General features: G+C 36.3%; 3 protein-coding genes and 1 non-coding gene across 4 annotated transcripts; all 4 read left to right on the top strand.

The window, feature by feature from the left end:
* The first annotated feature begins 5,093 nt into the window (after nt 1-5,093).
* Nucleotides 5,094-5,684, top strand: LOC147548050 (uncharacterized). The gene has a single exon (XM_086667981.1). The coding sequence runs from the start codon at nt 5,094-5,096 to the stop codon at nt 5,682-5,684; it is 591 nt and encodes a 196-aa protein (XP_086524107.1).
* A 4,779-nt stretch (nt 5,685-10,463) lies between these two features.
* Nucleotides 10,464-10,535, top strand: TRNAH-GUG (transfer RNA histidin (anticodon GUG)). The gene has a single exon. It is a non-coding gene; the product is annotated as a tRNA-His (tRNA).
* Nucleotides 10,503-13,101, top strand: LOC147548052 (H/ACA ribonucleoprotein complex subunit 2-like protein). Its single transcript, XM_086671202.1, has 4 exons — nt 10,503-10,920; nt 11,273-11,342; nt 12,026-12,131; nt 12,742-13,101. Exons 1-4 carry the CDS (start codon nt 10,791-10,793, stop codon nt 12,901-12,903), a joined length of 468 nt encoding a protein of 155 aa, XP_086527328.1. The 5' UTR covers nt 10,503-10,790; the 3' UTR covers nt 12,904-13,101.
* Nucleotides 13,102-22,063: 8,962 nt separating this feature from the next.
* Nucleotides 22,064-26,378, top strand: LOC147548053 (protein CLAVATA3 INSENSITIVE RECEPTOR KINASE 5-like). Its single transcript, XM_086665635.1, has 11 exons — nt 22,064-23,041; nt 23,145-23,277; nt 23,374-23,445; nt 23,523-23,666; nt 23,765-23,836; nt 23,936-23,995; nt 24,087-24,184; nt 24,327-24,476; nt 24,590-24,931; nt 25,155-25,534; nt 25,828-26,378. Exons 1-11 carry the CDS (start codon nt 22,936-22,938, stop codon nt 26,149-26,151), a joined length of 1,881 nt encoding a protein of 626 aa, XP_086521761.1. The 5' UTR covers nt 22,064-22,935; the 3' UTR covers nt 26,152-26,378.
* Nucleotides 26,379-26,856: the final 478 nt, after the last annotated feature.

Here is a 26,856-nt window from a genome sequence, read left to right on the forward strand (position 1 = left end):
TGACGTATTACCCTCGCCATCGGACCTAGTACCCTCTTGAGTTTGGGGTGGTAAAACCCCTTCCTCGTCGGCTAATAACTGTGATGTAATCATCTGTACTTGATGATTTAGAGACTCAAACTGATGATTTAGAGACTCAAACCTCTGTTGTAACTCTTGTTGCATTTGAATCTGTGTCTCTTCATGTTGTAACATCATTTCAGTCAGACGACTCGCAAACTCTAATTGAGATCTATCTTCAAGAGTCTCTTCATGATAAGGCTCACAAGTGTAATTAAATGAAGACTCTTGATAATAACTCCCACCGTACATACTAGGATCATACCTGCCTCTAAAATCATTGGTCTCAGAATAGTGTGGACTGTAAGGTCTCTCATACATATTTAGTGTCGGACCATATCCATCACTAATTTGACCATCTCTACACATCCATCGGTATTCTCCTAGGGTCATACGAGATCGGTCAGGCTCAAATGGTCTATTCCCCTCACTAATCGAAGCATCCCTACACATCCTTTGGTATTCACCTAAGGTCATATCAGGTCGGTTAGTGCGGGGAATCCTCGAAATAAGCTCATCATCATCATCAAATGGCCAACCGTTATAAGAACGGGCCATGATCTCCCAATGCTCAAGGAACTAACAAACAAGCTATCAATGCAAATCAAAACTCATCCAACCAATCACACACAAGTAAGAAAGAAAGAGATAGAATACGATACTAGCGGATGCTCCTCTCGTTTCGTTCTTCCTTCCGATTCCTTTCTAATTCTCTTGTTCCCCTTTGCTCCTATGTTCCTGTTTTTTGGCTTTTCCCTTAAAGTGGTACCTAAAAAAAAAAAAGAATAGATAAGAAACTACGAAAATAAAGAAAGAAAACGTCTAAGTTAACAAATAACACTAAACCAAAGAACAAAACAAGCAAACAATATCCTAACTACTAAACCTATCCCCGGCAGCGGCGCCAAAAACTTGATGGGCCTAAAAATAGGTCTATTCCCGCAAGTATACGGGGTCAAGTTATAGTATTGAAAATAAGATCGAGTATCGTCCCAAGAGATAGGTAGGTAACTTTAGATATTGACGGCGAGTTTAGCCCCATAATCAAAATGTCATTAGCTAACTTAGACTAACACACACACACCCCACTTCATAGAATTGATGATTGATTTGTAAAATAAAGAAACAAATAAAACTAACTAAACTATCGAAGAAAGAGGTAAGAAGATATCTAAGGTTATAAAATCCACCACATAATTTCACTTTATAAAACAAGCACTTAATTACTTAAATCTCTTTTGTATTTACTCGGGATCCAATATAATGAACTATTTGGATTCCGGATGATATTCTAGATAAAACAATTTTATAATTAAGAATGTATGATTGACTACCATATAAAACTAATTTCCTACACTATCATTCAAGATCTAAAAGGCATATCTCATCTAATAAATCAATAAAAGCATGAAATATCTAATTATAATACATGAATGATAATAAGGTTATAGCATCAACATGAAATGACAATCAATAGGCATTGAAGCACATCAAAGGATTTAATTAATCAAGAACAAGTATTATAAAGATCCAAAATGGGTTTCATTCACAACCTTAATTGCTAAATTAACTATACATGGAATCTAGAATAACATTTATTGACATTGTAAAATAAATGAAAATACTAAGAAATTAATGGAAAGAGATCACCAAGAATGCTCAAATTCCATATCCCCATGTATCTCCAATTTGTCCAAGATTTGCTCCATTTATGCTCAAGAATGTTACTCCAAGAAATCCAAGTAATAGCTATTTTATTGCCACCCAAATAAGAAAAAGAAGGAAAAGAAGAAATTAGATCTAGAAAGAAGTTGGAAAGAAGAGATGAAGAGGGTAAAGATGATAGAAGAATATGGAAGGGAGAAGAAGAAGACTATTAATGGAAGAAAGAATAGTGGTAGAGAAGAAGATAGAAAAAGATGGATTTAATAGAAGAGGGATTGAGTAAGAAGAGGTTTATTAATGGTAGAAGAGGTAGATGAAAAGAATGGGGGATTAGGGTTAGAAGATAGAAAGAGAAGTGGCTTAGAAATTAGGTAAGGAAGCCATTTGAGAGGGTTGTTGAAGTCTAGGTTTTAATGGAGGAGAAAATGATTTATTTATAGGAGGGTTTTGGTTTTGGTTGGGTTAAATGGTAGAAAAAGGTAAAGGCAGGGTTACTTTGGGAATTCTAGGGGCTTAAATCAAAAGAAAACCCTAAAGCACAAAGTGTGGTGGCGGCTGGGTTTGGCTGGATTCAAATTCGGATGTTTATGTGCTTCTCGGGTAATGAAGTTAGGTGCGGCATCAATCAGCATCCCTTGGATCATTAGCACGCGAGATCTGGACGGTTGGGAAGGGACCACGCGTACGGGAGCACTTTAATTAGGAAGCTTCGGGTAACACGGGATAAGAATAAGGGTCGGGACTCACAGCAGCCATCGGATCTTCAAAACGCGGAAGCTAGCGGTGAGGATTAAAACATGGAACCGGGAGCATGGAAGATAACTACTTCGGGCACCACGGGATAATTAATAAGCACGGGACTGTCAGCAGCCGTAGATCTTGAAAACGCGGTAACGACCAGCTGAGATTAAAACGTTGGATCGGGCCTACCGAGTTAAACTGCAGCGCGCTTCACCGGATCACGCCTATAGGATCCGTTTCGCTGCTTAGCGGAAACACGGGACTTGGATATACCAGCCTTCGCTCATCGACACCTGTCTGTTGGATACCGCGCGCCAGAAATGTACCCGACATTGTCCCGCTAGTCAACATCTTTTGACTGACCTTTGACCTTGGTTTATTCCTTCGTCCGGACTCCGATTTGACTTCCGTTTTCTCCTACGGACTCGTCTCGACCTCTACTTTCCAACCACGCACTGACCTTGGCCAAATTACCAGATTGTCCTTGACTCCAAATGACCAAAATACCCTTCATACATCTTTTCTTCATTTTTAACCGTTTTTCGCATCTTACTCCGCAAAAGACACCTAATCAAGAAAACCAAGCATTTTATTATAATAAAGACTCGAAACCGACTAACTTGGCTAAATTAAACGACTTAAATGAGACATTTCCATGACCCATCAATCTGTGTATCCTTCTAGAACCGCAGAATACCGTGAGCAATGTAAACTATGTGATAGTGTGTATTTAAGGTATCTCAGTACCTTAATTAGTGCATCCCAATGGGTGTGCTCAGGGTTACATGTTTTCCTGCTAAGTCTGCTTACCGCGTAAGCAATATCTGGCCTCGTGCAGTTCATTATGTACATAAGACTCCCTATCACCCTAGAGTACTCAAGTTGGGATACTGCCTCGCCCTTGTTTTTCTTTAAGACTAAAGAATGGTCAAAGGGTACTCTCGCAGGTGAGGAGTCGAATTGGTTAAATTTTCTTAGTACAGACTCAATATAGTGTGTTTGGCTCAAGGTAATCCCTTCAGGGTTTCTGATTACTTTTATCCCTAGGATGACATCTGCTTGTCTAGGTCTTTCATTTCAAAGTTTTTAATTAGGAGTTCCTTAATTTGGTTTATTATGTCTAAGGAGTGCCTAGAATTAACATGTCATCTACATATAGACATATAATCACATAACACCCATTTACACATTCAGTCTACACACATTTATCTGACTCATTAATCTTGAACCCATTTCTTAATACTATTTGATCAAATTTTTCATGCCATTGTTTCGGTGATTGTTTAAGACCATATAAGGATTTTATGAGTTTGTAGACTTTGTTCTCTAGTCCCTTGACCACAAACCCCTCAGGTTGGTCCATGTAGATTTCTTCTTTTAATTCACCATTTAGCGAAGTAGTTGTTACATCCATTTGATGTATCTCTAGGTTGTAGATTGCTGCAATTACTATTAGGATTCTAATGGAAGTGATCCTTCTAACAGGAGAAATAAGTGTCAAAAAAATCACGCCCTTCTTTCTGTCTGAACCCTTTAGCTACTAACCTAGCTTTGTATTTTTCTACTGTGCCATCTGGTTTTCTTTTCCTTTTAAAAATCTATTTGCTTCCTATAGTTTTAGAACCTGGAGGTAAATCAAGGAGTTTCCACGTGTTGTTTTGTGTTATTGAATCCATCTCACTTACTACATCTTCTTTCCAGAACGGTGCATCTGGAGAAGTCATTACCTGACTATATGTTAGGGGTTCATCTTCAATCAGGAAAGTGAGGAAGTCAGAACCGAAACTATGTTCTGTCCTAGCTCTCTTACTCCTTCTAGGTTCATCATCTAACAGTGGAGTTTCAGAACTAGTGGAAGGTCGACTAGACTTAGGTTCTTTCCTTTTGAGGGTGTCACTCTTTCTAGGGAAAATGTTTTAAAAAAACTCAGCATCTCTTGATTCTAGAATCGTGTTTGAGTTTATGCTCTTAACGGGAGAGTTTATCACTAGAAAGCGATAAGCACTACTGTTCTGTGCATACCCTATGAGTACACAATCTACAGTTTTAGGTCCTATTTTAAATCTTTTGGGTAAAGGTATTGCAACCTTTGCCAGACACCCCCACACTTTTAAGTGTTTAAAGTTAGGCTTTCTACACTTCCATAATTCATATAGAGTTTTATGATATTGTGTTTTAGCTGAGTGTAGAAATTGACTTACCTAAACATATGACCGATGGGGTTTGCTCGTTCAGATCCCATGGCTCGTTGGAGACAGTAAAAGTTGATAGGATAACAAGTTGGGGAAATCCCAGGGGACTACGTTCATAAACTGCAAAAGCAATACCAAAATTGACGATAGGAGGAGCGTTTAAAGTCTTCAAGAAAGCGAGTCTAACTCGTGACTCTGTTCCACCCTTACTGTTTTACTATCTACTTGCAGGTTCATTATCTCCGATTGGTTCACTTACAATTTAAGAAAAACTCTGCAAAAAGATAAGTTGTCTTCTTTAACTTGCTATTTTATTGCTCAATTTATTTATGATTTTATTAGTTGGTTTTTAAGACTATTTTGTTAACAATCTGAAGACTTTAAAAATTATTTTCAAAACAAAAACCCGACTAAAACATTAGAATTTGACTGAAAATGGATTTTAAGATGACTAATGAAAAATCAGAAAAATTCGATGGCCAAAATTTCAAAAGATGGCAACAAAAGATGTTATTTTTTCTCACAACCTTGAATATCAATTTTGTTTTAACCGAGACAGCTACCACAGTTGTGGGAGAAAATGAACCTCGTAGATCAAGAGCAGTAGATGCGTGGAATAATCCTGACTATCTATGCAGAAACTATATTCTTAACTGCTTAGATAACACCTTATATGATATTTACTGCCAGACTAAGAATGTCAAAGAATTATGGGACTCCCTACAGGAGAAATATATTTCTAAAGATGCAGGTATTAAGAAATTCGTAGTAAGACGATTTTTGGATTACAAGATGGAAGATGAAAAATCGGTAGTAAGCCAATTTCAGGAACTCAGGCTCATTCTAAATGAAATCAGAACTGAAGGAATGGTTATAGATGAAGCTTTCAAGGTTGCTGCAGTCATTGAAAAGCTACCTCCCAGCTGGAATGAGTATAAGAAGAACCTCATATACAAAAGGAAGGACATTGACATGCAATACCTGATTCTTCAAATCAGGGTTGGAGAAGAACATCTGAAACAATAGAAAAATGAGGTTGCTGCTTCACTTGTATCTAAAGCTCACATGGTGGAAGAGGTAAAGAAGAAAAAATTTACCAACTCCAAAGCTTCTAACCAGCGGAAGAAAGATAATTCTAAATTCAAGAGGGTTGGTTCTAAGCCTAACAAACCATGTTATGTATTTGGTAAGTCTGGTCACCTAGCTAAGGATTGCAGACACAGAAAAGCAAACCCTAACTCTAACCCCCCGACCAAGCACCCCAGACCCAATCTTGCTCGCGTAGTCGAAACAGAGAACTTTCGTTCAATGGTAACTGAAACCAACTTAGGGACTAACACTAAAGATTGGTGGTTCGATACAGGAGCCACTAAACACATCTAATCAGAGAAGTCACAATTTTCCTCATATAATCCAGTAAAAACAGAAGAACAACTGTATATAGGTAACAACTCTTCATCCACAATTGTAGGAAAAGGAAACATTGTTCTGAATATGACTTCTGGAAAGACCATGATTCGGAATGATGTACTTCACGTTCATGAAATAAGGAAGAATTTAATTTCTGTTTCGGTTCTCAACAAGAAAGGGTTCAAGATAGTAATTGAAGTGACGAAGTAATTCTGTCCAAAGGGGGGGTCTATGTGGGGAAAGGGTATTGTACTGAGAGCCTATTTAAGTTAAGCATTTTCTTCTGCATACTCGGTTATGCATAATACTTCTACCAATTTAAATGTTTGGCATGGTAGGTTAGGTTACCTTAGTTCTTCCACTCTAGAACGTCTTATGAAACAAGGTTACATTCCAACCACTAAACAAGAGAAAAAAAGACAAATGTGAAATTTGTTTAGAGGCAAAACTTAAAAAGAAACCATTTAAAACCGTAGAAAGAACAATTAATGAACCGTTAGAATTAGTTCACTCTGATCTAGGAGACCTAAAAGCAACTCCTTCGAGAGGAGGCAAACGCTTCTACATAACTTTTATTGACGATCACTCTAGATTTTGTAACATCTACCTTCTAAATAGCAAAGATGAAGCCTTAGAAAGTTTTAAAACCTACAACCTAGAAGTAGAAAATCAACTAAATAAAAAGATAAAAATCCTTAGATCAGATAGAGGGGGAGAATACGTAAGAGATCTCTTCACTCAATTCTTTAGGAATCACGACATAATATATCAAACAACTGCTCCTTACTGTCCAATGGGGTAGCAGAAAGGAAAAATAGAACACTAAAAGAAATGATGAACTTTATGCTAGTAAGCTCAGGATTACCTTTTAACTTGTGGGGGGAGGCTATTTTGTCTGCCTGTTATGTGCTCAACAGAGTACCCTCTAAAAATTTTCTTCCAAATAGTAAGCTCACTTTAGCTCATTTTATTTCAAAATAAAACTAAGTATCATATTTTGTTCAAACACAACGAACAGGTACTTGGTATAAAATTAATTATTTATAACGGTTAGGTCAAACCTAGGTCCTACTTCATATAATATTGATTATTATAAATATTAAGCTATATACTTGTGTCTTCACCATTAACTACAATCATTACCTACATTCAATCAATTTCATCGTCACCACCTAATGTTTTGGGTTTGGTGTCTATTTGAACAATTTCAAACTACATCATACAACATAACGTGATTCCTGCTAATGACATGATTGATTTTAAAAAAACTAAAAAAATTAAGCATGAACGTACCTGTGAACCGGGATGCTCTTTTGCTCTGACCGAAAAAGTTTGAGAGAGAGAGAGACCTCGGGTGATGTAATCTAAAAATTCTAGTTTACTAATTTATATGACACGTAATTTTAGAATATGTAATTCCAATATTTTTTTAAGGATATATTTGTCCATAAATATTAATAACATGTGATTCCGGAGGAATGAGAACCACAAACCCACCCCCACCCCCGGGTTTGCTACCCGTTTAGGGGGAATACCATTCCGGGGGAATACGATTCCCACGCCATTCCCGTAAGCCAAACAATGATCTGGATTGTGATTCCCACGCCATTCTCGTAAGCCAATCACATTCCATTCCCACGCCATTCCTGCGCGCCAAACATGGCCTATAAAGTTTATCGTTTTTGGTTCAACTCTTTTTTAAGAACTTCTAAGTTCAGTGTTATTGATTTACAATATTTTTTGTGAATTTAGAAAATCTGTGTTATTCGTTTTCTTATGAAAATTTAAGAACATTTAGCCTCAAATCTGACGTAAAAACATTTTGAGACAAATTTACTCACAAATCTTTGATGTTTTAACTACCAAAGATGTAGAAGAAAATAAGGGTACTTCTGTTTTGGTCCAAATTTTTGGCATATTCGCTGTTTTGGTTCCATAAGAATCTGGCAATTCGATTTGACCTCCTAGATGAAATTACCTTTTAGAGTCAAAATGAAATTAATCCTAAACAATGTAAAAACATTAATTGCCACATTATTTCCGTTCTATCCTCCCCTTTATCCATGCCTCCTCCACCTAATCTCTCCCTCCCTCCACATCACCTTTTTTTTTCTGTAAAAGGTCGTCAACTCTTAACCTCCGGCCGACGACTTTCAACCCTAATTTTTTTTAGTTTCTTCCCCTACTTCTCTTTCTTCTCTTTCTGCTCCTCCTCCCCCTCATTGTCCTTTTCATCTTCTTATCTTTTATCTCTCCTCCTCCTCTTACCTTCTCTCTCTTTCCTCTCTCTGGCGTCGGGGAGGAGTCCCATTCGCCGAAAGGTCTGGTTTCGCCTGGGAACTTTGACGAAACCAAATCTTGTTTCGTTTAGAAACCAGACCTTGACAAAAGCATATTTGGAAATCAAACATTGATGAAGACGTCATATATTTCAAATTTAAGGTCTTAAAATAAATTAGCTTTTATTTTAATCTCGTCCACTACTTTGAAGGTCTTAGAATTAAAATGGAATCTTAAAGACCTGAAATTTACTTTGAACGATGAAGATGTCAAATATTGTAAAGTTTTAATAAATATCAGGACTTTGATGTTCTAGTTAAAATATTCTAAAACTTTAAAGTTTTCAGAACTTAATTTTCATCTTTCAGAACCTTCAACTTCTAAAACTTCAAGTTCCACAACATTTTTGTCCCAGATCTTTTATAAGTTTGAGAACTTTAAAATTTTATAGTTCGGGTAAAAGAAAAAACTATACCTAACCTACAAATTTGTTACTTGTAAATGTTGACTCCGGTGAACTTACATTGTTTAAAATTTGACCAAATAAAAAAAATATCAAATATCGTAGCTAATGATGATTGCGAGAGTAACATCTTGACGGTGACATTTTCAACCAAATTGATTATCACTAACTTCTGACTTGTTTTGACAATAATATCATATAAACAATACATGATTTCCTTACATAAAAAACATGAAATATTTTATTGTCTTTGGTCACTACATAAATTTACAAAACGAGCTTCAGACCTAAATTTGTAAATTACCCTTATTAATGAGAACTCTTTTTTTTACTCCTTTTTTCCCTTCAACTTTGTTTTCCTTTTTAGAAAGATTAATCTAAAATTAGATAATGAAGCACCGATGGCGATTACGACGAGATTCTTGATCATATATGATGAAATCCAAATGCGCATAAGAACAAAAGGAAAGAAAGCAAAAGAATAAGATTGCGAGTTTAAGAGAAAATAAAGGTAAAATGATTTGTGTGGAGTGAAATAAAATTTCTCGTATTTTATGATGAAGATTTCATAAAAAAATCAACCTCTGATTTCTTAGAAATGTTATTGTTGATGATGGAAATCTGAAAATAGCGAAAGTAAAATTTACAAAGCATCGCAATAGTTTTCAAAGCATTGAAAACCTACTACAACCCTGCTCCAAAGCAAATCATTGCAACGCTGCTCCCAATCAATGCAAATGATTTGCAAACTACTGCAACTGTGTAGCAAAGGATTGAAGCATTGCATCCCTTGCTGCATGGAATTGCAAATGTTTTGCAAACCATTGTAACCTTTTCGCAAACCATTGCAAATCCTACAACAAAATGTTACAAATGGTTGGCAAATTATTACAAACTGAGTTTAGATTAACTCATCTTCATTTAGTTCTCCTTCAACGATCGATGAGAAATAAATAACATCGCCATTAGATCATACCCAGATTGCAATTCATCAGATAGTGGAAGTCATATTAGTAGAGGAACATTTGGAATAGTGAGAGAGAAATTTAGGAGAAATGTTGCTGATCAAACACAAGCAGAAAACGATTATGTGTATATTTGTTTTGTGTCGATTTTCATCTTGCTTCATTATCATGTGTTAGAATAAAAAAGTGAAATTGTTTGATAATTAGATTTGTTGAATTCATTTATTTAGACTTTTCGTCTCTTCCTATCTTCTTTTATTCTCGTTGATTAGCTATAACTTTATTGATATCATGTTCTAGGATTTTCGCGAATAAAGTGGTAATCGAACTCGGTATGTTTGGTTCATTCCTAAATAACCGAGTTCGTCCGAGTGTATCATTACCAGCATTTGTCGCAGTAAACTCGAAATGGTTTAAGAATTGAAATAGGAAACTTTTAGAATAAATACTTCAGAAATTTTGTCATGAGAAAACTAAAGGTACATACTCTACTTTGATAGAGGATCGAGAAACCATCGGTTATTTTTCATTTTGCTAAGACAACGCATTCGCACCAGGAATAGTAAAGTAGTCCGTGTAAGAAAGTCCAAACATATGGAAACTGAGCTCATAGTCGAAAAGTGGAAATAATTAGAGAACTAGATATTACAATAATTAGAGCCTTGTGTGAAGAGATGTCACCATCATGTGGCTGTAGTTTAGTGGTAAGAATTCCACGTTGTGGCCGTGGAGACCTGGGCTCGAATCCCAGCAGCCACAAATACATGTTTTTTTTTTTCCCACATTTTTTTTAACAAAAGAACTCCATCGCCGATTCAACGGTGTATTTCTATAAAAGGCTATCAGACGGTCCAGATCAACGTTTGGGCTCGTTAATTTTTGCTGTCTTCTCTTACCTAGCTAAAACCCTCAGAACCTAAAGGAGGCGCCTTTTTTTGCACAATCTCTTAAACCCCTCCTTCTCTTTTTCCTCCCAAAACTCCAGCAGCCAAAGCAAAAAAGATAGAGAGAGAAATGGGAAGTGATAGTGAAGCAGATAGATCCGCCATGAAGGAGAAGAAGAAGATTGCTGCTCTTGCTCCAATAGCTAAACCCCTTGCTGGGAAAAAGCTTTGCAAGAGAACTCTCAAACTTGTCAAAAAAGGTTTAAATACTACTTCTAATCTATACTATTTGGCTGCTTTTTTTACTAATCTTTGGTTTCTTTCTGTAACAAATCATGGGTATGCCTTAACTTTTTCCAGATATGATCTCATGGGTTTGCATTTTCCTTGTGTTGTTTACATGGGTTTTAGGGTTTTCACTGTAAATGTTTTGGGTTCTCATTATTTGGCATATTACTCTTCCATGCATTTACTTCTTGTTTTGGGGGTTTCAAGAGTTTAGGGGTTTATGTTTAGTGTGCATAGTTAGCATGTTTTTTCCCATCATGTTGTTCTCTTCTCTTGCTATATTATCTTTTAAAGGTGAACTTTTGTTTTTTCATTTTGTTTTAGCTACTGAATCAAAATGCTTGAAGAGAGGAGTTAAGGAAGTGGTTAAGAGCATAAGACGTGGTAACAAAGGGTAATTTCTCTCATCATTATATAAAATTGTGAGTTTTCAATTGACTTTCGTTGTGTTCAAGTTACTATTACCGAATTTCATAGCCATAGATGCAGCAAAATGTTAGTTGGAATCCAGACTTCCCGGTTTAAAATTTTCTGAATAAAACTTGATCATCACTTGTACATGTTAAGTTTTAACCAATGGCAAAACTTAACTTTCAACACATACCAATTTGCTCTCACAAGGCAAGGCGGAGCCTCAAGGGGTACGCCCCAATGCGCAAAAGGCGTAAACTATTATTTGTTGTGCGGAAAATGACATCAATTATGTAAAACATAACATAGTTTTCTACTTTACTACAATAATATAAATCCGTTAGTGTAATAAACAAAATTACTAATGTTTTTATGTTGTCCAACAACTCAAAAATTGTAGGTGACTTTAGATGCACATGTTTTATTCTTGGTTTCTAATACGTATACCTCGAGGCATTAGGTGACTGCCTCGAGTCATATGCCTTAACGTTTTGTAACAACATTGAATAATGTTTGGGTCTTCTATGTTGTGAACAATGACATTAAAACCAGAACTTTTATAAGCCCATTGAATGTTGTTTGTTTATGAGAACAGACTCTCGAATCATGTATTGGGTCAACTTTGTTAAGTTGTTAATGGTTGGAAATTTTGTATGTTGATTGCAGGTTATGCGTTATAGCCGGAAATATATCTCCAATTGATGTTATCACTCATCTTCCGGTTTTGTGTGAGGAGGCTGAAATTCCATATGTGTATGTGACCTCAAAGGAGGTAAGTTAGGAGGCTGAAATCCCATATGTGTATGAATTTTAGGACGAGTTGTTCAATGCATTATCATCTAATTATGTTCACGGTTCATCTAGTTTAGATAAAAAGTTTAAGAATGTATATGTATCATATGACGCTCACTGTTATGATTTCGCATTCATGTGGTAACTGGACATACGATTCTCATCCTTCATTAGGTTGCAGTGATCATGGGTCCATACCCTTGAATGCATATGAATCAATTGACTTTTACTGTTAATAATCTGTCATGGTTTTGATCCTGTTCCTTTATCCTGTTATCTGTTCTTCTAGACATTTTGAAAGCTACTTTTCTCTTTTCCCTTTTTCTTCTTGAAACACATATTAGGAAGACATACTGGACTCACTTTTGATGTCTGAGAAGTAATAGAAGACTCTTTTCTTGATTCCATATACTGTGGTTGAAGACCCAGTCCAACATAGGCTTGTACTGAAGGTCCTTTTCTTGACCCGGGTATCCACGTGTTACGGTCTTCTTGGCTCATGTTACACGTAGGCGGACAAAAAACTGCGATTTTATGCAGGTTGTGTTGCTGACGTGCCACTGATTTTGTTTGACGTGTCTTCTTTTCAGGAACTTGCCACAGCAGGATCTACCAAGAGGCCTACATGCTGTGTATTAGTTCTAACAAAACCCACAAAGGGAGAGCTCAGCAAAGAGAAACAAGAAGAGCTTAAAGCGGATTATACCCAAGTTGCAGCAGAGGTTACTGAACTAGCAGCTTCGATCTTCTGATCTCCGTTCCCCGGAAAGCCATCATTTACTTGTTTCCAGGATGTTTTGTTCGATCTGTAGTTTATTTCCAATATGTAGAAAGGTTACTTTGTTAGTTCACTTTTCAAAGTCAGAACAAATCAGAACTCGCCGCATATTACAAAATTGAGTTTTAGTCAAATGAAATGCAGAATTTGAAAGCTTTTCTAAGTTTAGAAATGAAGGTGTGTTCAATCTCTAGCCAATTTAATGTAGGTGATACACATGTACTTTTTCCTAGCTAGAAGTCTCATTCATAAGAAACTGAAAATTATTAGTTCAGCAAGAGATATAATTTACTTAATGAGAATAATACTCTATTAACTGGCTCAAAAATCAAAATCATCTCTATTGGTTTGTAGTTTATGGATAGGGGGGCCTTTATAGATGGCCTGTCCTTTTGCTCTTAACCCACTCATATAGGCGGAGCCAGGATCTAAACCTAGGCTATAAAGAGAGAAATTAGAGAACTTCTTCTGTTAGGATACTTGGGGTTCCACTGAATTTTTTTTTTTCAGCATGAGAAGTTTTTAAGCCGCTCCCTAATTGCTAAAGGCGCCTCTCTCAAAGCAAATATGGAAAGGAATATTTGAGGGGAAGAAGGCGACTCGAACTGGTAACCTGTTGGGCGGATAAACTAACGGTGGACCAACTAATCTGCTCAGACCTTGGAGTAGTCCGAGGCCCACAGATTGGGGTAGTCGGAGGGCACTCGGAGTGAGCCTTATCTGTGCTGGGAGCCTAAAGAAGCACCCTATGTATGGAAGAGATGTGTGTTTTTGAGTAAATCTGTTATATTTGGATAGCTGTAGTTATTTGTTTTGCATTGCTTTCCTGCAAGAAATGGTCTGTACATTACCTGCCAAGTTCACAAGATACACTCTCAAATCTAGGTTACCCTCTTTCTTTTCTCTCTCACTCACATAACACCTACCTATGCTATGTGAGCTTGTGACCTATCTTTAACATTTTGGAATGTTAATCAGTACGAAAGATACATGACACACTCATGCTAGTACACCCAGTATGACAAAACTGCCAGCACATTCTCTCTCTTTTTTCTTTTCTTTTTCTAAATTTTGTTACCATAGTATGAAATTCTTATTAGATTTGGAAAATGAGTTTAATTGTTTAGTCAGAATCAATCTTACGTTGTTGGTCGAACTTAATCAACATTATTATCCCGTCGTTTACTGAAAATATCAATTTAATGCGTGGCATAACAAAATTGTCTTGCATATATAACGGATGGAGCACTCCAATCTAAAAAGTGAAGTAAAAAATGACAAGCCATATTGATGAAATAGAAATGTTCAATTCTAAACCTAATTTGTTAAGTAAAAAAGTAGAGCGTTAAGGCTGAGAATGGCTGACAAAGGGAATGTAGCAGGAGGCATGCTTGCATATTTTGTGTGGGATTTTTCTTGGGGTTGGAAGGGGACCAATTAGTATTTAAAGCTAAACAAATAGAGGATAATGGATGGTTCTTTCATCATCACATTACCACACAAAATAACTCAAAACAAAAGAATGTATTGTCACTGTCAACATTAACAATTAATGATCTCTCATAAAAAAAACATTAACAATTAATGAATTAAAATATAGCATGCGTTGTTATTAGGGTTATTTCCCTAATGGCCCCCTACTTTGTGACCAGCTTCCCGCCTGGCCCCCTACTTTACAAGAAATACCCATATGGCCCCCTTCCGTTATAACACCGTTACTCTCTCTCTTCACAATCTTTTCTCTCTCCTCCAGCATGTTTTCTCTCTTTGCCACCTCGTTAAAACAAGCCACATCATCGCCTTCACCGACGGGTCGCCGGCCGGCGACCTTCAAACTTTTTTTTTTTCTCTCTCTCTCTAAAAAAAAATTTTTTTTTTTTTAGATTCTCTACTCTCTAAACTCCGGCGAAGGGGGTTTCCCTTCGCCGGAGTAGGTCGAAATCGACCTTGAACAGCTCTGTTCAAGGTCAGTTCGACCTTGAACAGATTGTTCAAGGTCGACTTCGACCTACTCCGGCGAAGGGAAACCCCCTTCGCCGGAGTTTAGAGAGAGAGAGAGAGTAGAGAATCTAAAAAAAAAATATTTTTTTTTTCTAGAGAGAGAGAAGAGAGAGAAAAAAAAAAGTTTGAAGGTCGCCGGCCGGAATTTGGCCGGCCAGCGACCCGTCGGTGAAGACGATGATGTGGCTTGTTTTAACGAGGTGGCAGAGAGAGAAAACATGTTGGAGGAGAGAGAAAAGATTGTGAAGAGAGAGAGTAACGGTGTTATAACGGAAGGGGGCCATATGGGTATTTCTTGTAAAGTAGGGGGCCAGGCGGGAAGCTGGTCACAAAGTAGGGGGCCATTAGGGAAATAACCCTTGTTATTAACATTACTAATAATATTGTCCTATGATTGATGATCCCTATGGTTTCAAATTTTCAAGAGTCTCAATCGGTGAGGGAGAAGCTAGTTACTTCCTATTATTATTTAGCGCCCGCACGGCTTAGTTGTAAGATTTATGTACGTTTCTTATTCACGCCTAATTGTTAAGGTTACAAATACTAGGAAGCTTATGTATTTAATCATCGTTAGCCAGAAAATCAAGGAGTCTCTCAACTTCTCGGACCTTAGAGCATCTCCAATGCAAAACTCATAAAAATCTCTATTCATCCTATGTGTTAAGTTCTAATTGAGATTCTCACTCCTAAGTGGCCTTAATAGAGATCCTCAATTTTGTTTTGTCTCCAATGCAAAACTCTAAACTTATCTTATTTACTTATGTGGCATTGTTAGAGTATAAAGATCGAGATGAATCGAGATCCGTAGATATCCGTATCAACCGTCCAAGATATATGAAGATATTATTTATACTTATCCTAGATAGAGTCCTAGGAAAATAAGATACCCGAATCACTCTATAAATAGAAGTGACCTCTATGTATTTTACATTGAGTTGAGTTGCATTGAGTCTTCGAGTCTGTAACCAATCAATCCCACGATTGTGGAGATAATATAAATCGGTCATGAATGGCTTTCTCCGTGGATGTAGGTCGTGATCCTCCAACCGAACCACGTAAACTATTGTGTTCTTTATTTTAGTTTGTATCTTTTATTCTACCGACTAACATGAACTTTCACAGGCACAGTTATTTTTGTCAATAAATAATTAGTTATTTTAGAAAATATAAAAGACTCGATTTCTATTGGTTGAAAATCAAATATTGATGAGTTGGACAATTAGAGATATCTCAAGAGGACACTCTAGAAATAGAGTGTACTCGTGAGATATCTCTATTCCACCCTCGACACGTCATCTTGGAGATCCAAATAGAGTGTTGCATTGGAGAGGAGTTTTAAGAAAAAACTCTAAAAATCCTAGGTAACACTTAGAGTTTTTAAGATTGAGTGTTGCATTGGAGATGCTCGGTGATAATAATAGAAAGATTAGAAAGCCAACTTTGGACGTTGGTAAAAATTTTAAAAAACTTTTAGGTTGGTATGTGATGTGTCAACTACTCTAATTTTGAATAAACATAAATAACACTTCATGAAGTTATAAGTCGTTAAGTTTTCTTTTCTTTTTCTTTTTCTTTTTTTTTTACAAAAAAAAAAAAGCAAAAATAGGTAAAAGGAAGGAAGAGCATGCAGGTAAAGAAAAGGGTTATTTCCCTAATGGCCCCCTACTTTGTGACCAGTTTCCCGCCTGGCCCCCTACTTTACAAGAAATACCCATATGGCCCCCCTAAAACCGTTAACTTTAACTTTTCGTCACTCTCTCTCCTCCATCTCTTTTTCTCTCTCTGCCATGTCACGCCACCTCATCTGTTAGGCCACCTCATCACCATCTCCGGCAGAGGTCGCCGGCCGGCCAAATTTCCGGCCGGACCTTCAAACTAAAAAAAAAAAAAAAATTTTTTTTTTTCTCTCTTCCTCTCTCTCTCTCTAAAATTACTCCGGCGAAGGGAGACCTTCGCCGGAGTGGTCTGTTCTTGAAGAACAGATCTCGGTCTGTTCTTAAAGAACAGATCTCGGTCTGTTCATTGAAGAACAGACCGAGATCTGTTCTTCAAGAACAGACCTTGGTCTGTTCATTGAAGAACAGACCACTCCGGCGAAGGTCTCCCTTCGCCGGAGTAATTTTAGAGAGAGAGAGAGGAAGAGAGAAAAAAAAAAAAAAAAAAATTTTTTAGTTTGAAGGTCGCCGGCTGGAAATTTGACCGGCCGGCGACCTCTGCCGGAGATGGTGATGAGGTGGCCTAACGGATGAGGTGGCGTGACATGGCAGAGAGAGAAAAAGAGATGGAGGAGAGAGAGTGACGGAAAGTTAAAGTTAACGGTTTTAGGGGGCCATATGGGTATTTCTTGTAAAGTAGGGGGTCATATGGGTATTTCTTGTAAAGTAGGGGGCCAGGCGGGAAGCTGGTCACAAAGTAGGGGGCCATTAGGGAAATAACCCTAAAGAAAAAGGATGGATTAGTTCATGAGCGACCAAGTGACCAAATAATTTCATGTAAAAAGGAAGTAAAACACATACATGTGAAAAGAATAAGTGATTAGTGAAGAGATTAGTAGAGATGTTTTTATGTCAATTCAAAGTCTTTCAATATTCTTTCAACAAAAAAAAAAGTCTTTCAATATGAGTGGGGAATAATGTAGGGCCTTTATGTCTTTTCAAATCTTTTATCTCATTTTTTCTACTATAGACTTCCCCATGACAGCTTATTTTTGTCTGCTCTAACTTACTTTTTTCAATTTTGATTGCTTTTTCTCTCCTAGGATATTAGGTTTGCATTTCAAAAACCAACAAAGAGGAATACCATTGCAACAAAAATAAAGAAAGAGGAATACCTAGAGGAGTGCATTGGTGTCAATGAGTCAATCACTTAACTAAAATTTTAGTCCAATAGTGTTTTGTAGAATCTACATCAATTTCTATGTTTGATTCATTCTAACAATTATTACGAAAAAAGTAGAAAGAAGTCGAAAATGTTGTTTTTTTTTTTTTTTTTGTTAAGTTGTTCGGATCAATTAAAAAACCAACGTGTTCTTACAGTACAAAGAAATTAAAAAGAAAGGGATTCTACACCAAGATTCAGATTTATTCTTCTTTCTTGCTCGCTTCGCAAGCCTGTCTGCTGGGATATTGAATTTCCGATTGACATAGTTGAATTTCACTCGATCGAGTTCATTTTTGGTTTCATGGATTTTCTTGATGTGTACTCGCGATTGCCACTGAATATCATGCTTGGGATTCTGTAAATGCCTAATGATATTGATGTTATCACTTTCTAAAATGATGTCTTTATAATTATGTTCAGCCGCCCAAAGAAGACCATTAAGGATGGCTAGTGCCTCCCCTTCTTCGCTATTCCTGCTTCTGGTAGTAGAGGTGTGTGCTTCAACGAAATTTGCCCCAGCATCATGAATAATTAAACTTAAACCTGTCATTTCATTCACATTAGTAAAAGATGCGTCTACATTAATTTTCAGCCAAGAAGGTTCTGGGGGATTCCATTTGTTATTCATGGGTTTGATGTTTTTATTTTCCGATATCGTATGTTTAGGGAATTTATAAATCATTTTAATGATGTGAGATAGATCAGTAATTTCGTGTTGAAAACAATGATCACATCTGATTTTCCATATAATCCATAAAATCGTTGATAGAAGATTCTGATAAGATGTATCGCTGAATTGAGGGGTATATTCCCATGAAAATATCCATTCTGTCAAATTATCTATTTTCTCCGAAATAATGTTAAAATGGAACCAAATATTCTTAGCAAGAGGACAATGGAGAAGTGCATGTTCGATAGTTTCGATCGCATCACAGTTGGGGCAATAAAGATTGTTATTAATAAATTTCCCGATTCTCTCCCGCACTGGGAGTGCCTTAGTGCAAATCTTCCAAATGAAAATTAGAATTCTAGGGACATTAGGAATGTTCCAAATGAACTTCCAATTGGGATGACGATTTATGGGAGAATTCATACTAGTACATAGGTGGTTATACATGGATTTAACTGTGAAGTTACCCGATTTTGTTAGACTCCATATCCTCTGATCGTCTCCATCCGTACATATCGGAATGGCTTTAATAAGATTCTGGGTATGTTGGTCAAAGGTATTGTTGAGCGCTATATCATCCCACCTATCATTATTGATTAATTGTGCTACTTTGATGATTTGTGTATTGCTAGAAGTATTGTGTATAAGGTTATTACCTGGGATCCATTTATCTGTCCAAATATTAATTTGAGAACCATTATGGACTTCCCAGATCGTCAACTCATCAATCATATGAAGATGCCTAGTTATCGAAAATGTTGTTGTTAGTCATCCATTTGATAGGTATGTAAGCCATTTACATAGGCCAATAAAGAACATGAGCCCATTGTGTTAGCGTAACTTTTCATGAATAGTATAGTGGCCATCTCTAGAGAAAGCAAAAACATTTCACAATTTACCAAACTTGCTTTTTTATTAGAATATTTAGCAAAATTCTTATGCAATCTAATTAAATTATTAGATAAAGAATATATTAAATTGTTAGGTTTTTATTCTTTTTTCTATAGATCCCCAAGACCCCATTTTTTACATATTAAAATGAATGTAGGTAGGAAAGTCCTTTTCATTAAACAGCAAAAGAAAAAGAGAAACGTTTATTCGTTTATTAGTGAAAAAATAACCCCGTGTAACACTGAAAAATAGAAGTAAACCATACGAATACAAATGTTTTATTTTTTTGTTGGTTTTTGTTCTCAAAATAGGCCAAAATTATAAATAGGGAGATTTTATAGGGGCCCCTCATTTTTGTTAAAAGGCCTCCCCACAGTGATAATTTAGTAAGTAAAATGATTCATGGGGAGGCCTTTTAACAAAATTGGGGAGGCCTTATAAAACTTCCCTTATAAATATATGTACATTGTCATGTGTACTAATAACATGACCCACCATTACAATTGTGAGAGGAGAAAAAACACACTAATTATTTTCTACTCATTTTGCTTGAGCTTTACCTATGCAATGTATGCATAAAATCACAAAATAAGTTGGTTTTGTCGGCCAATTGACTCCTTTTTTGACTCAACAACCTTATCCCCCTACAGCCCTACTTAGGTTTTTCATGCACATGTACGTGGTCTTCAGTTTTAACTTTGAAGGTAATTTACTGGAGGTAAATTATTTGGTTATGGAATTTCTTATATATATAGGGAAATTTTAAAAGGCCCCCCGTTTTTGTTAAAAGGCCTCCCCGCTAAAAGTGTCCCTCATTATAACCTATTTGGTTATAGGGCCCCCTCTACAAAAGAGCACCTCCTTCATCAATATTTGATCTAACGGCAAAGTTAACGTCGTTAGGTCAAACTTAACCCAAAACCGGTGATGTTGACCACGCCACATCATCATCTTCTCCGGCAGGGTCGCCGGCGACCTTCAAATATTTTTTTTTTTTATTCTCTCTCTCTAAAAACTAATTTTTTTTTTTTTTTTAAACTCTCTCTCCTGCCGGAGAAGATGATGATGTGGCGTGGTCAAATGATGTGGCAGAGAGAGAAAATGAGATGGAGGAAAGAAAATGTGGGTGAAATACACCTTTAAAGGGGGTTTTTTTCACCCATTCAAAGAGGGGGGCCCTTTAACCAAGCTAAGTCAAAGGTTTTTTACTAAGTCAACGAAACCATGGGGAGGCCTTTTAACAAAAACGAGGAGGCCTTTTAAAATCTCCCATATATATATATATTGTTTCTAAATTTTAGTCAACAACTCTGGGTTGGGGTTGTTACTAACTAAGTTTCCACCCTTGAGCTCATGGGTTCGAGACACGGTATCATACTCCTTAAAGTATGCTGACAATTACAAAAAAAAAGGATTTAAAGTGACAGATGATGATAGAAGCTTAATTAAAAATAACCTGATCGAGCACCATCATAGCTACCCAAAGCATAACAATCTTTAATCGAGATTAATTTATATTAGCTAAGTGAAAATGCTAATAAATTAATGGGTTTCACAATTGAGGTGATTGATAGGTAGATTGTGGAGCTAATGCCAATACATTAATCGGTATCCCACATTTATAAGATTTTGTTCCTTTTCAAGTCGAATGCATGAGTGTTCTTGGATTGTCAAATACGGAAGTGTTTGCTCACCCTCTAAAAATACAACTTGTGTCGCATTGCTATAATGGATGAAATAGTATATGACTTTTGACTAACTTACATGACAATTACGTCACATACTACCGTTGTTGGTAAGGCTTTACTAGAGATGGGAACTCGATAGGTTTGTGTTGATTTTTTAACCAAAAACTTGTTTTTTTTTTTTTTGATGAAGGAGCCAAAAACTTGTTTGGGGCTTAGAAACACAAAAAAGACAAGATGTCTTTTTAACCAAATATTTCAGAGGAAATTTGGCCGAACTGCGTGATCTTACTCGTGTTGTATGATGGGTTCTCTTCGATAATCATGCAAGTTACACGTTCTCCCTCTTCCTCTGCATTCTCGTAATAGCCTTCCTACTTATCACTACTAACTACCTCTTCTTCTCATCATCCACTCTATTGTCATCCCCCACATTCATTGGCTTTCTATCTCTTCCATTAAGACGGTTACTTAAAATCGTGTCATGGTTATTGACATGAATAACACTTACCCTTTCAGAATTTTACATAAGAATTTGAGGTGGTTTCTGGGTATTACTACTTGACCGCTGACGCTTCTCTTGGCATTATCTTGTTGGTTTCTTTAACTTTACTCCATTCTCAGTTTGAACTTAAGAAAAGTTTTATAACGTCGTAAAACTGATAAACTATGAAATATAGCGATACAATTGAGTTTTATAGTATTAGGGTTTTATAATCGTAAAATTTAATGAAGAAATTTTTAGAGAAAAAAATTACAGAATTTTAAGAAAATAAGAAACTATCAAAAATAATCGTAAAAATTGCTATTTTGACGGTCTAAATGATGAAATCTAAAATGTTCATGACGAATATGTATCCTTTTTATTAGAAAATCCTTTTACATCAACATTCCAAATTTTGGCTATCCACAATTTTGATTTCAGCCCTCTTAAGTTTCTATTATTTTTAGGTGCATCTATTTCTTAGAGAATTCTATATGATAAGATTTTGCAAGTTAAATTTGATACATATCTAGATCTTACTGGTCTGTCCACATGTGCATAGTTCAAATAAACAATTTGATTCTCTCATTTTGGGGAGAGAAAGAGAGAGAGAGAGAGAGAGCAGCTTTTGCTTTTAAAAGTGAAAATGTTTTGGACTAGTTTATAGTGAAAGGACTGTCCAATAATTGTAAATTTTTAAGAGAGAGAGAGAAACAACAGAGTGAGTATGTTGGATAGTGGTTAAAGAATCAATAAAGAAACCCAAAAGCAAGAGTTAAAAAAATAAAGAAAAACATAATAAACCAACACTATTTCTTGCCTATTATATCACCAATCTCAAGCTTTTAATCACTTGAGATTCCCACTTCATTTATCTCCTAAAAAAGATGGAATTTAAACTTTAATGGATGGCCAAACACATAGAATGTTGGATTCCCATACAGGAACCAAACCAATCTCTCTCTCTCTCTCAACTTCATACCCTAGACAGTAAAATGATTGAGACACCTAGATCTTCTTACTATTTTGAATTTCATTAAATTTGTTTCATTTAAAGTAAAGTTTCTTTATGCTAATTTATATCTTTTCAGTTACTTTGATGAAATCAAGTGGCAGGCAAGGCATGTTAGTTCTTTCTTTTCCTTCTAACCATACTTTTTTTTCTTTCTTTCTTCTTGGGCCTGACAATAGATATGAGTGAGTGGGATTTCTTTCATTAGAGAAGCACAAGCAATTCTCCTTTTAAACCCTAACATAATGATCTTTACCTCAAAAGAAAGAAAAGAGAAAAAACCCATTTCAGGATTCATTACAATAGCTCTATTTGCTTTCACCATTATCATCAGAAGCTAAATTCTGAATCTGGGTTTTACTTGTTTTTTGACCTATAATTCAATGGAATCAACCATCAGAAGATTAGTTCTCTATTTCATGGCTTTGTTTTGGTTCCTTAGTACTTGTGCAAGTTCTTTGCTTTCTCCTAAAGGTGTTAATTTTGAAGGTAATTGGTGTTTTCTTAATACATTTTGGCAATTTGGGTAGCTTGTTTATCTTCAAGTAAGTGATTTAATGGAGTTTTTGTTATCTGGGTATGATTATTTCAGTTCAAGCTTTAATGGGTATAAAAAGTTCTTTGGATGATCCTCATGGAGTTCTTGAAAACTGGGATGCTGATTCTGTTGATCCTTGTAGTTGGACTATGGTTACTTGTTCTTCTGAAAGCTTAGTTATAGGCCTGTAAGTTTGTCTGTGATTCAAGAGCTATTAATGGAGTTTGTTTGTTTGTTTGTTTTAATGGAGTTTGTTTGTTTGTTTTAATGGTGAAATTTGCAGAGGAACTCCAAGTCAGAACTTATCTGGTACTCTCTCTTCAAGCATAGGAAACTTAACAAATCTTCAGATTGTGTAAGTAAACATAATGAGCTTGAAATTGAGTCACGAATTTCCGATACTGATTTCGAAACAATTTCCAACTTTTTCAGATTATTACAGAACAATAATATATCAGGTCCAATTCCATCAGAAATTGGGAAGCTCAAAAAGCTTCAAACTCTTGATCTTTCTAATAATTTTTTCATTGGTGAAGTTCCCAATTCTTTAGGCCATCTCAAGAGTCTTCAATACTTGTAAGTATGAAAAATCATTGAAGTCCAATATGAAATTCTAATGTTCTTATTCTTAGACTTAAATTTGATATGATTGGGTTATTTTGAATTGATATCAGGAGGCTTAACAATAACAGTTTATCTGGATCATTCCCTCAATCTTTGGCTAAAATGACCCACCTTGCTTTTTTGTAATTCTCTTCAACTTAGCTTGCTTTTTTTCTATATTTTTTTCATGGAGAGAGAGAGAGATTAGAGCCTGATTTAGGGGGTTGTTTACATGTTTTCAGTGACTTGTCTTACAATAACTTGAGTGGGCCAATACCCAAGTTTCCTGCAAGAACATTCAAGTGAGTACTTTCTAGGTTTTTTTTCTTATTTCTTACACTTCTTAAGAAATGAAATGGATTTTCATAATGGGTTTCATTTTCTTTGATTCAGCATTGTAGGAAACCCTCTGATTTGTGCCACAGGATCAGAGCGAGAATGCTATGGAACAGCCCCGTTGCCGATTTCCTTCAATTTAAATACTTCTCAGAGTATGATTTTCCTTCCAGACAGATTTAAACTTGTAAAAGTCGTTTTTCGAAGATTTGAATAAGCCCACCAATTGTACTTAGATGAAGTAACTTTGTGGTAGATGAAACTTCGTTAACCAAGTCACTTGTTTTCCTTCTTAAGGTTCACAACCTTCGGGAAAATCTCGAAGCCACAAAATGGCAGTTGCTCTAGGCTCAAGTTTGGCGGGCTTATTTGTGCTCATCGTCGGATTTGGGCTCTTTCTATGGTGGAGATATAAACACAACAAACAGATATTTTTCGATGTCAATGGTTAGTTCAATAAAAGAACCTTACCCAAAGCGTAACATGAACTATCTCGAAAAACAGAGAAGTCTTCGATTAAGTGGTTTGTTATTAACATTTTAACCTTCTGAAATTTTCAGATCAACATCATGAAGAAGTTTGCTTGGGAAACTTGAAGAGATTTAATTTCCGAGAACTTCAAGTCGCTACTGACAACTTTAGCAGCAAAAACTTGGTCGGGAAAGGTGGTTTCGGATATGTTTACAAAGGTTATCTCCAAGATGGGACTCTTGTGGCTGTAAAGAGGCTTAAAGATTGTAATGCCATCGGAGGGGAAATCCAATTCCAGACTGAAGTCGAGATGATTAGCCTAGCGGTTCACCGAAATCTTCTAAGACTATGGGGATTTTGTATGACTTCCTCTGAGAGACTCCTCGTTTACCCTTATATGTCGAATGGAAGTGTCGCTTCTCGCCTAAAAGGTAATCAGACAATCACAACAGAGGTTGTGCATCTTTTTGTTGATTTTAGGTCTTAAATTTAGTTTTTAATTTTTTTTGGTTTTAGCTGACTCGTGCGTCTTACTAGTCTGAATTTCTTCCTCAAGTTGATTTCGGTCAATATCAGTCAGAGTTAGTCTGAATTTAGAGCCTGTCGTCAGCATAAGCTGTGCTCTTTAACTCAATTATATACTCTTTTTTATAGGGAAACCACCATTAGATTGGGCAACAAGGAAGAGAATCGCACTCGGGACAGCGAGAGGTCTATTATACCTTCATGAACAATGTGATCCTAAGATAATTCACAGAGATGTAAAAGCTGCAAATATATTGCTTGATGACTACTGTGAAGCTGTGGTAGGAGATTTTGGGTTGGCAAAGCTTTTAGATCACCAGGATACTCATGTAACTACTGCTGTGAGGGGCACTGTCGGGCACATAGCTCCTGAATATCTCTCGACAGGACAATCATCAGAGAAGACCGATGTATTTGGATTTGGTATCCTTCTCCTAGAGTTGATCACAGGCCAAAGAGCTTTAGAATTCGGGAAGGCGGCAAACCAGAAAGGAGTCATGCTTGATTGGGTAAACATCACTTGATTCACACACACACACACACACACACACACAGAATCACAGATGCCAAAATTGCCAATGTGCCCGAACTAGAATGCCCCAGCTGGGCCTAAACTGCGTAGCTAGCAATCAAACAGTTCACCTCATTCATGTTTTTTGAGTACATCTCAAGAAGGTAGTAACTCTGAGCCAATGGGTCAAATCTTCTGACCCAGGTCTGGCATCTGGTTCTGGCACATTATACTTTTCCTATATTTATATTGTTTATCTTATGCTAGTCTAACATGGATTTATGGTTACAGGTGAAGAAAATTCACCAAGAAAAGAAACTAGATATGCTTGTGGACAAGGATTTAAAGAACAACTATGATAGAATTGAGCTTGAAGAAATGGTTCAAGTAGCTTTATTGAGCACTCAATACCTTCCAGGCCAAAGACCCAAGATGTCTGAAGTGGTGCGAATGCTCGAAGGAGATGGCCTTGCTGAGAAATGGGAAGCTTCTCAAAAAGCTGAATCAAGTAAGGGTAGATCAGCTCATGAGTTTTCATCATCCCAACGGTATTCTGATCTTACCGATGACTCTTCATTACTAGTCCAAGCAATGGAATTGTCTGGGCCGAGGTAAAATACTTGTACAAGGAAAGAAGACAAAAAGAACTTACCATTTCAAGTTATTGAGAACCGGCATCCACCAAAGTAATAAGAGAGTGAAAGAAAACAATTTGAAGAGTTTGATGTGCATCAGACGTTGTATACTAAGTTATATATCAGAGTCCCAAAGGGCTATATAAAATTTATTGTTACGGTAATTCTTGTGAGTGTATAGAATCTTATAAAAGAGAACATTATTTACATATTAGTTCATGAAATGCTTTTTTTTTTCTCCTGTGAGTTCTAGTTTATGGACACATGATATGATCAAGAAACGTTCCAGGTGACTAACAGCCGACAGTATTAACCGTCCGTAAGTAAGAGAAAACTAGCCACCGTTATTAGTCTTTTCAACGTTAGTTCACCAATTGTCAATACAAGTTCGACGTGATGACTTATAAATACAGTTAAAAGAAAAAAAACATTGAGTTAATTCGAAACGTTAAAGGAAAGCTGCAACATTTCTGTTGTTTTTACTGATTTGAGGATTGATATATCTTTCTACCCATTTCGAGTAATCAAGACAATATTAGCAATTCCCGAAATAATGCTACTCTTTTCTCGCTTATTCAACTGTTGCCTTAACAGACATTTGCAAAATAATATGATGGTATTATGTTTTCAACAAAGAGAGTTAGAAATACATCATAGAATATCCTAAAACAGTCACCTGGAAAGT

Source organism: Eschscholzia californica, unplaced genomic scaffold, assembly GCF_041429995.1.
Source record: "Eschscholzia californica isolate CP2 unplaced genomic scaffold, dmEscCali1.0.p SCAF_3, whole genome shotgun sequence".
NCBI lineage: Eukaryota > Viridiplantae > Streptophyta > Magnoliopsida > Ranunculales > Papaveraceae > Eschscholzia > Eschscholzia californica.

Coding starts and splice junctions, on each gene's coding strand:
- LOC147548053 (XM_086665635.1), top strand. CDS start 22,936: ATGGAATCAACCATCAGAAGATTAGTTCTCTATTTCATGGCTTTGTTT. Junction 23,446..23,522: donor TTAACAAATCTTCAGATTGT/GTAAGTAAACAT, acceptor CAACTTTTTCAG/ATTATTACAGAACAATAATA. Junction 23,996..24,086: donor TTTCCTGCAAGAACATTCAA/GTGAGTACTTTC, acceptor TCTTTGATTCAG/CATTGTAGGAAACCCTCTGA.
- LOC147548052 (XM_086671202.1), top strand. CDS start 10,791: ATGGGAAGTGATAGTGAAGCAGATAGATCCGCCATGAAGGAGAAGAAG. Junction 10,921..11,272: donor TCTCAAACTTGTCAAAAAAG/GTTTAAATACTA, acceptor ATTTTGTTTTAG/CTACTGAATCAAAATGCTTG. Junction 11,343..12,025: donor ATAAGACGTGGTAACAAAGG/GTAATTTCTCTC, acceptor TGTTGATTGCAG/GTTATGCGTTATAGCCGGAA.
- LOC147548050 (XM_086667981.1), top strand. CDS start 5,094: ATGGATTTTAAGATGACTAATGAAAAATCAGAAAAATTCGATGGCCAA.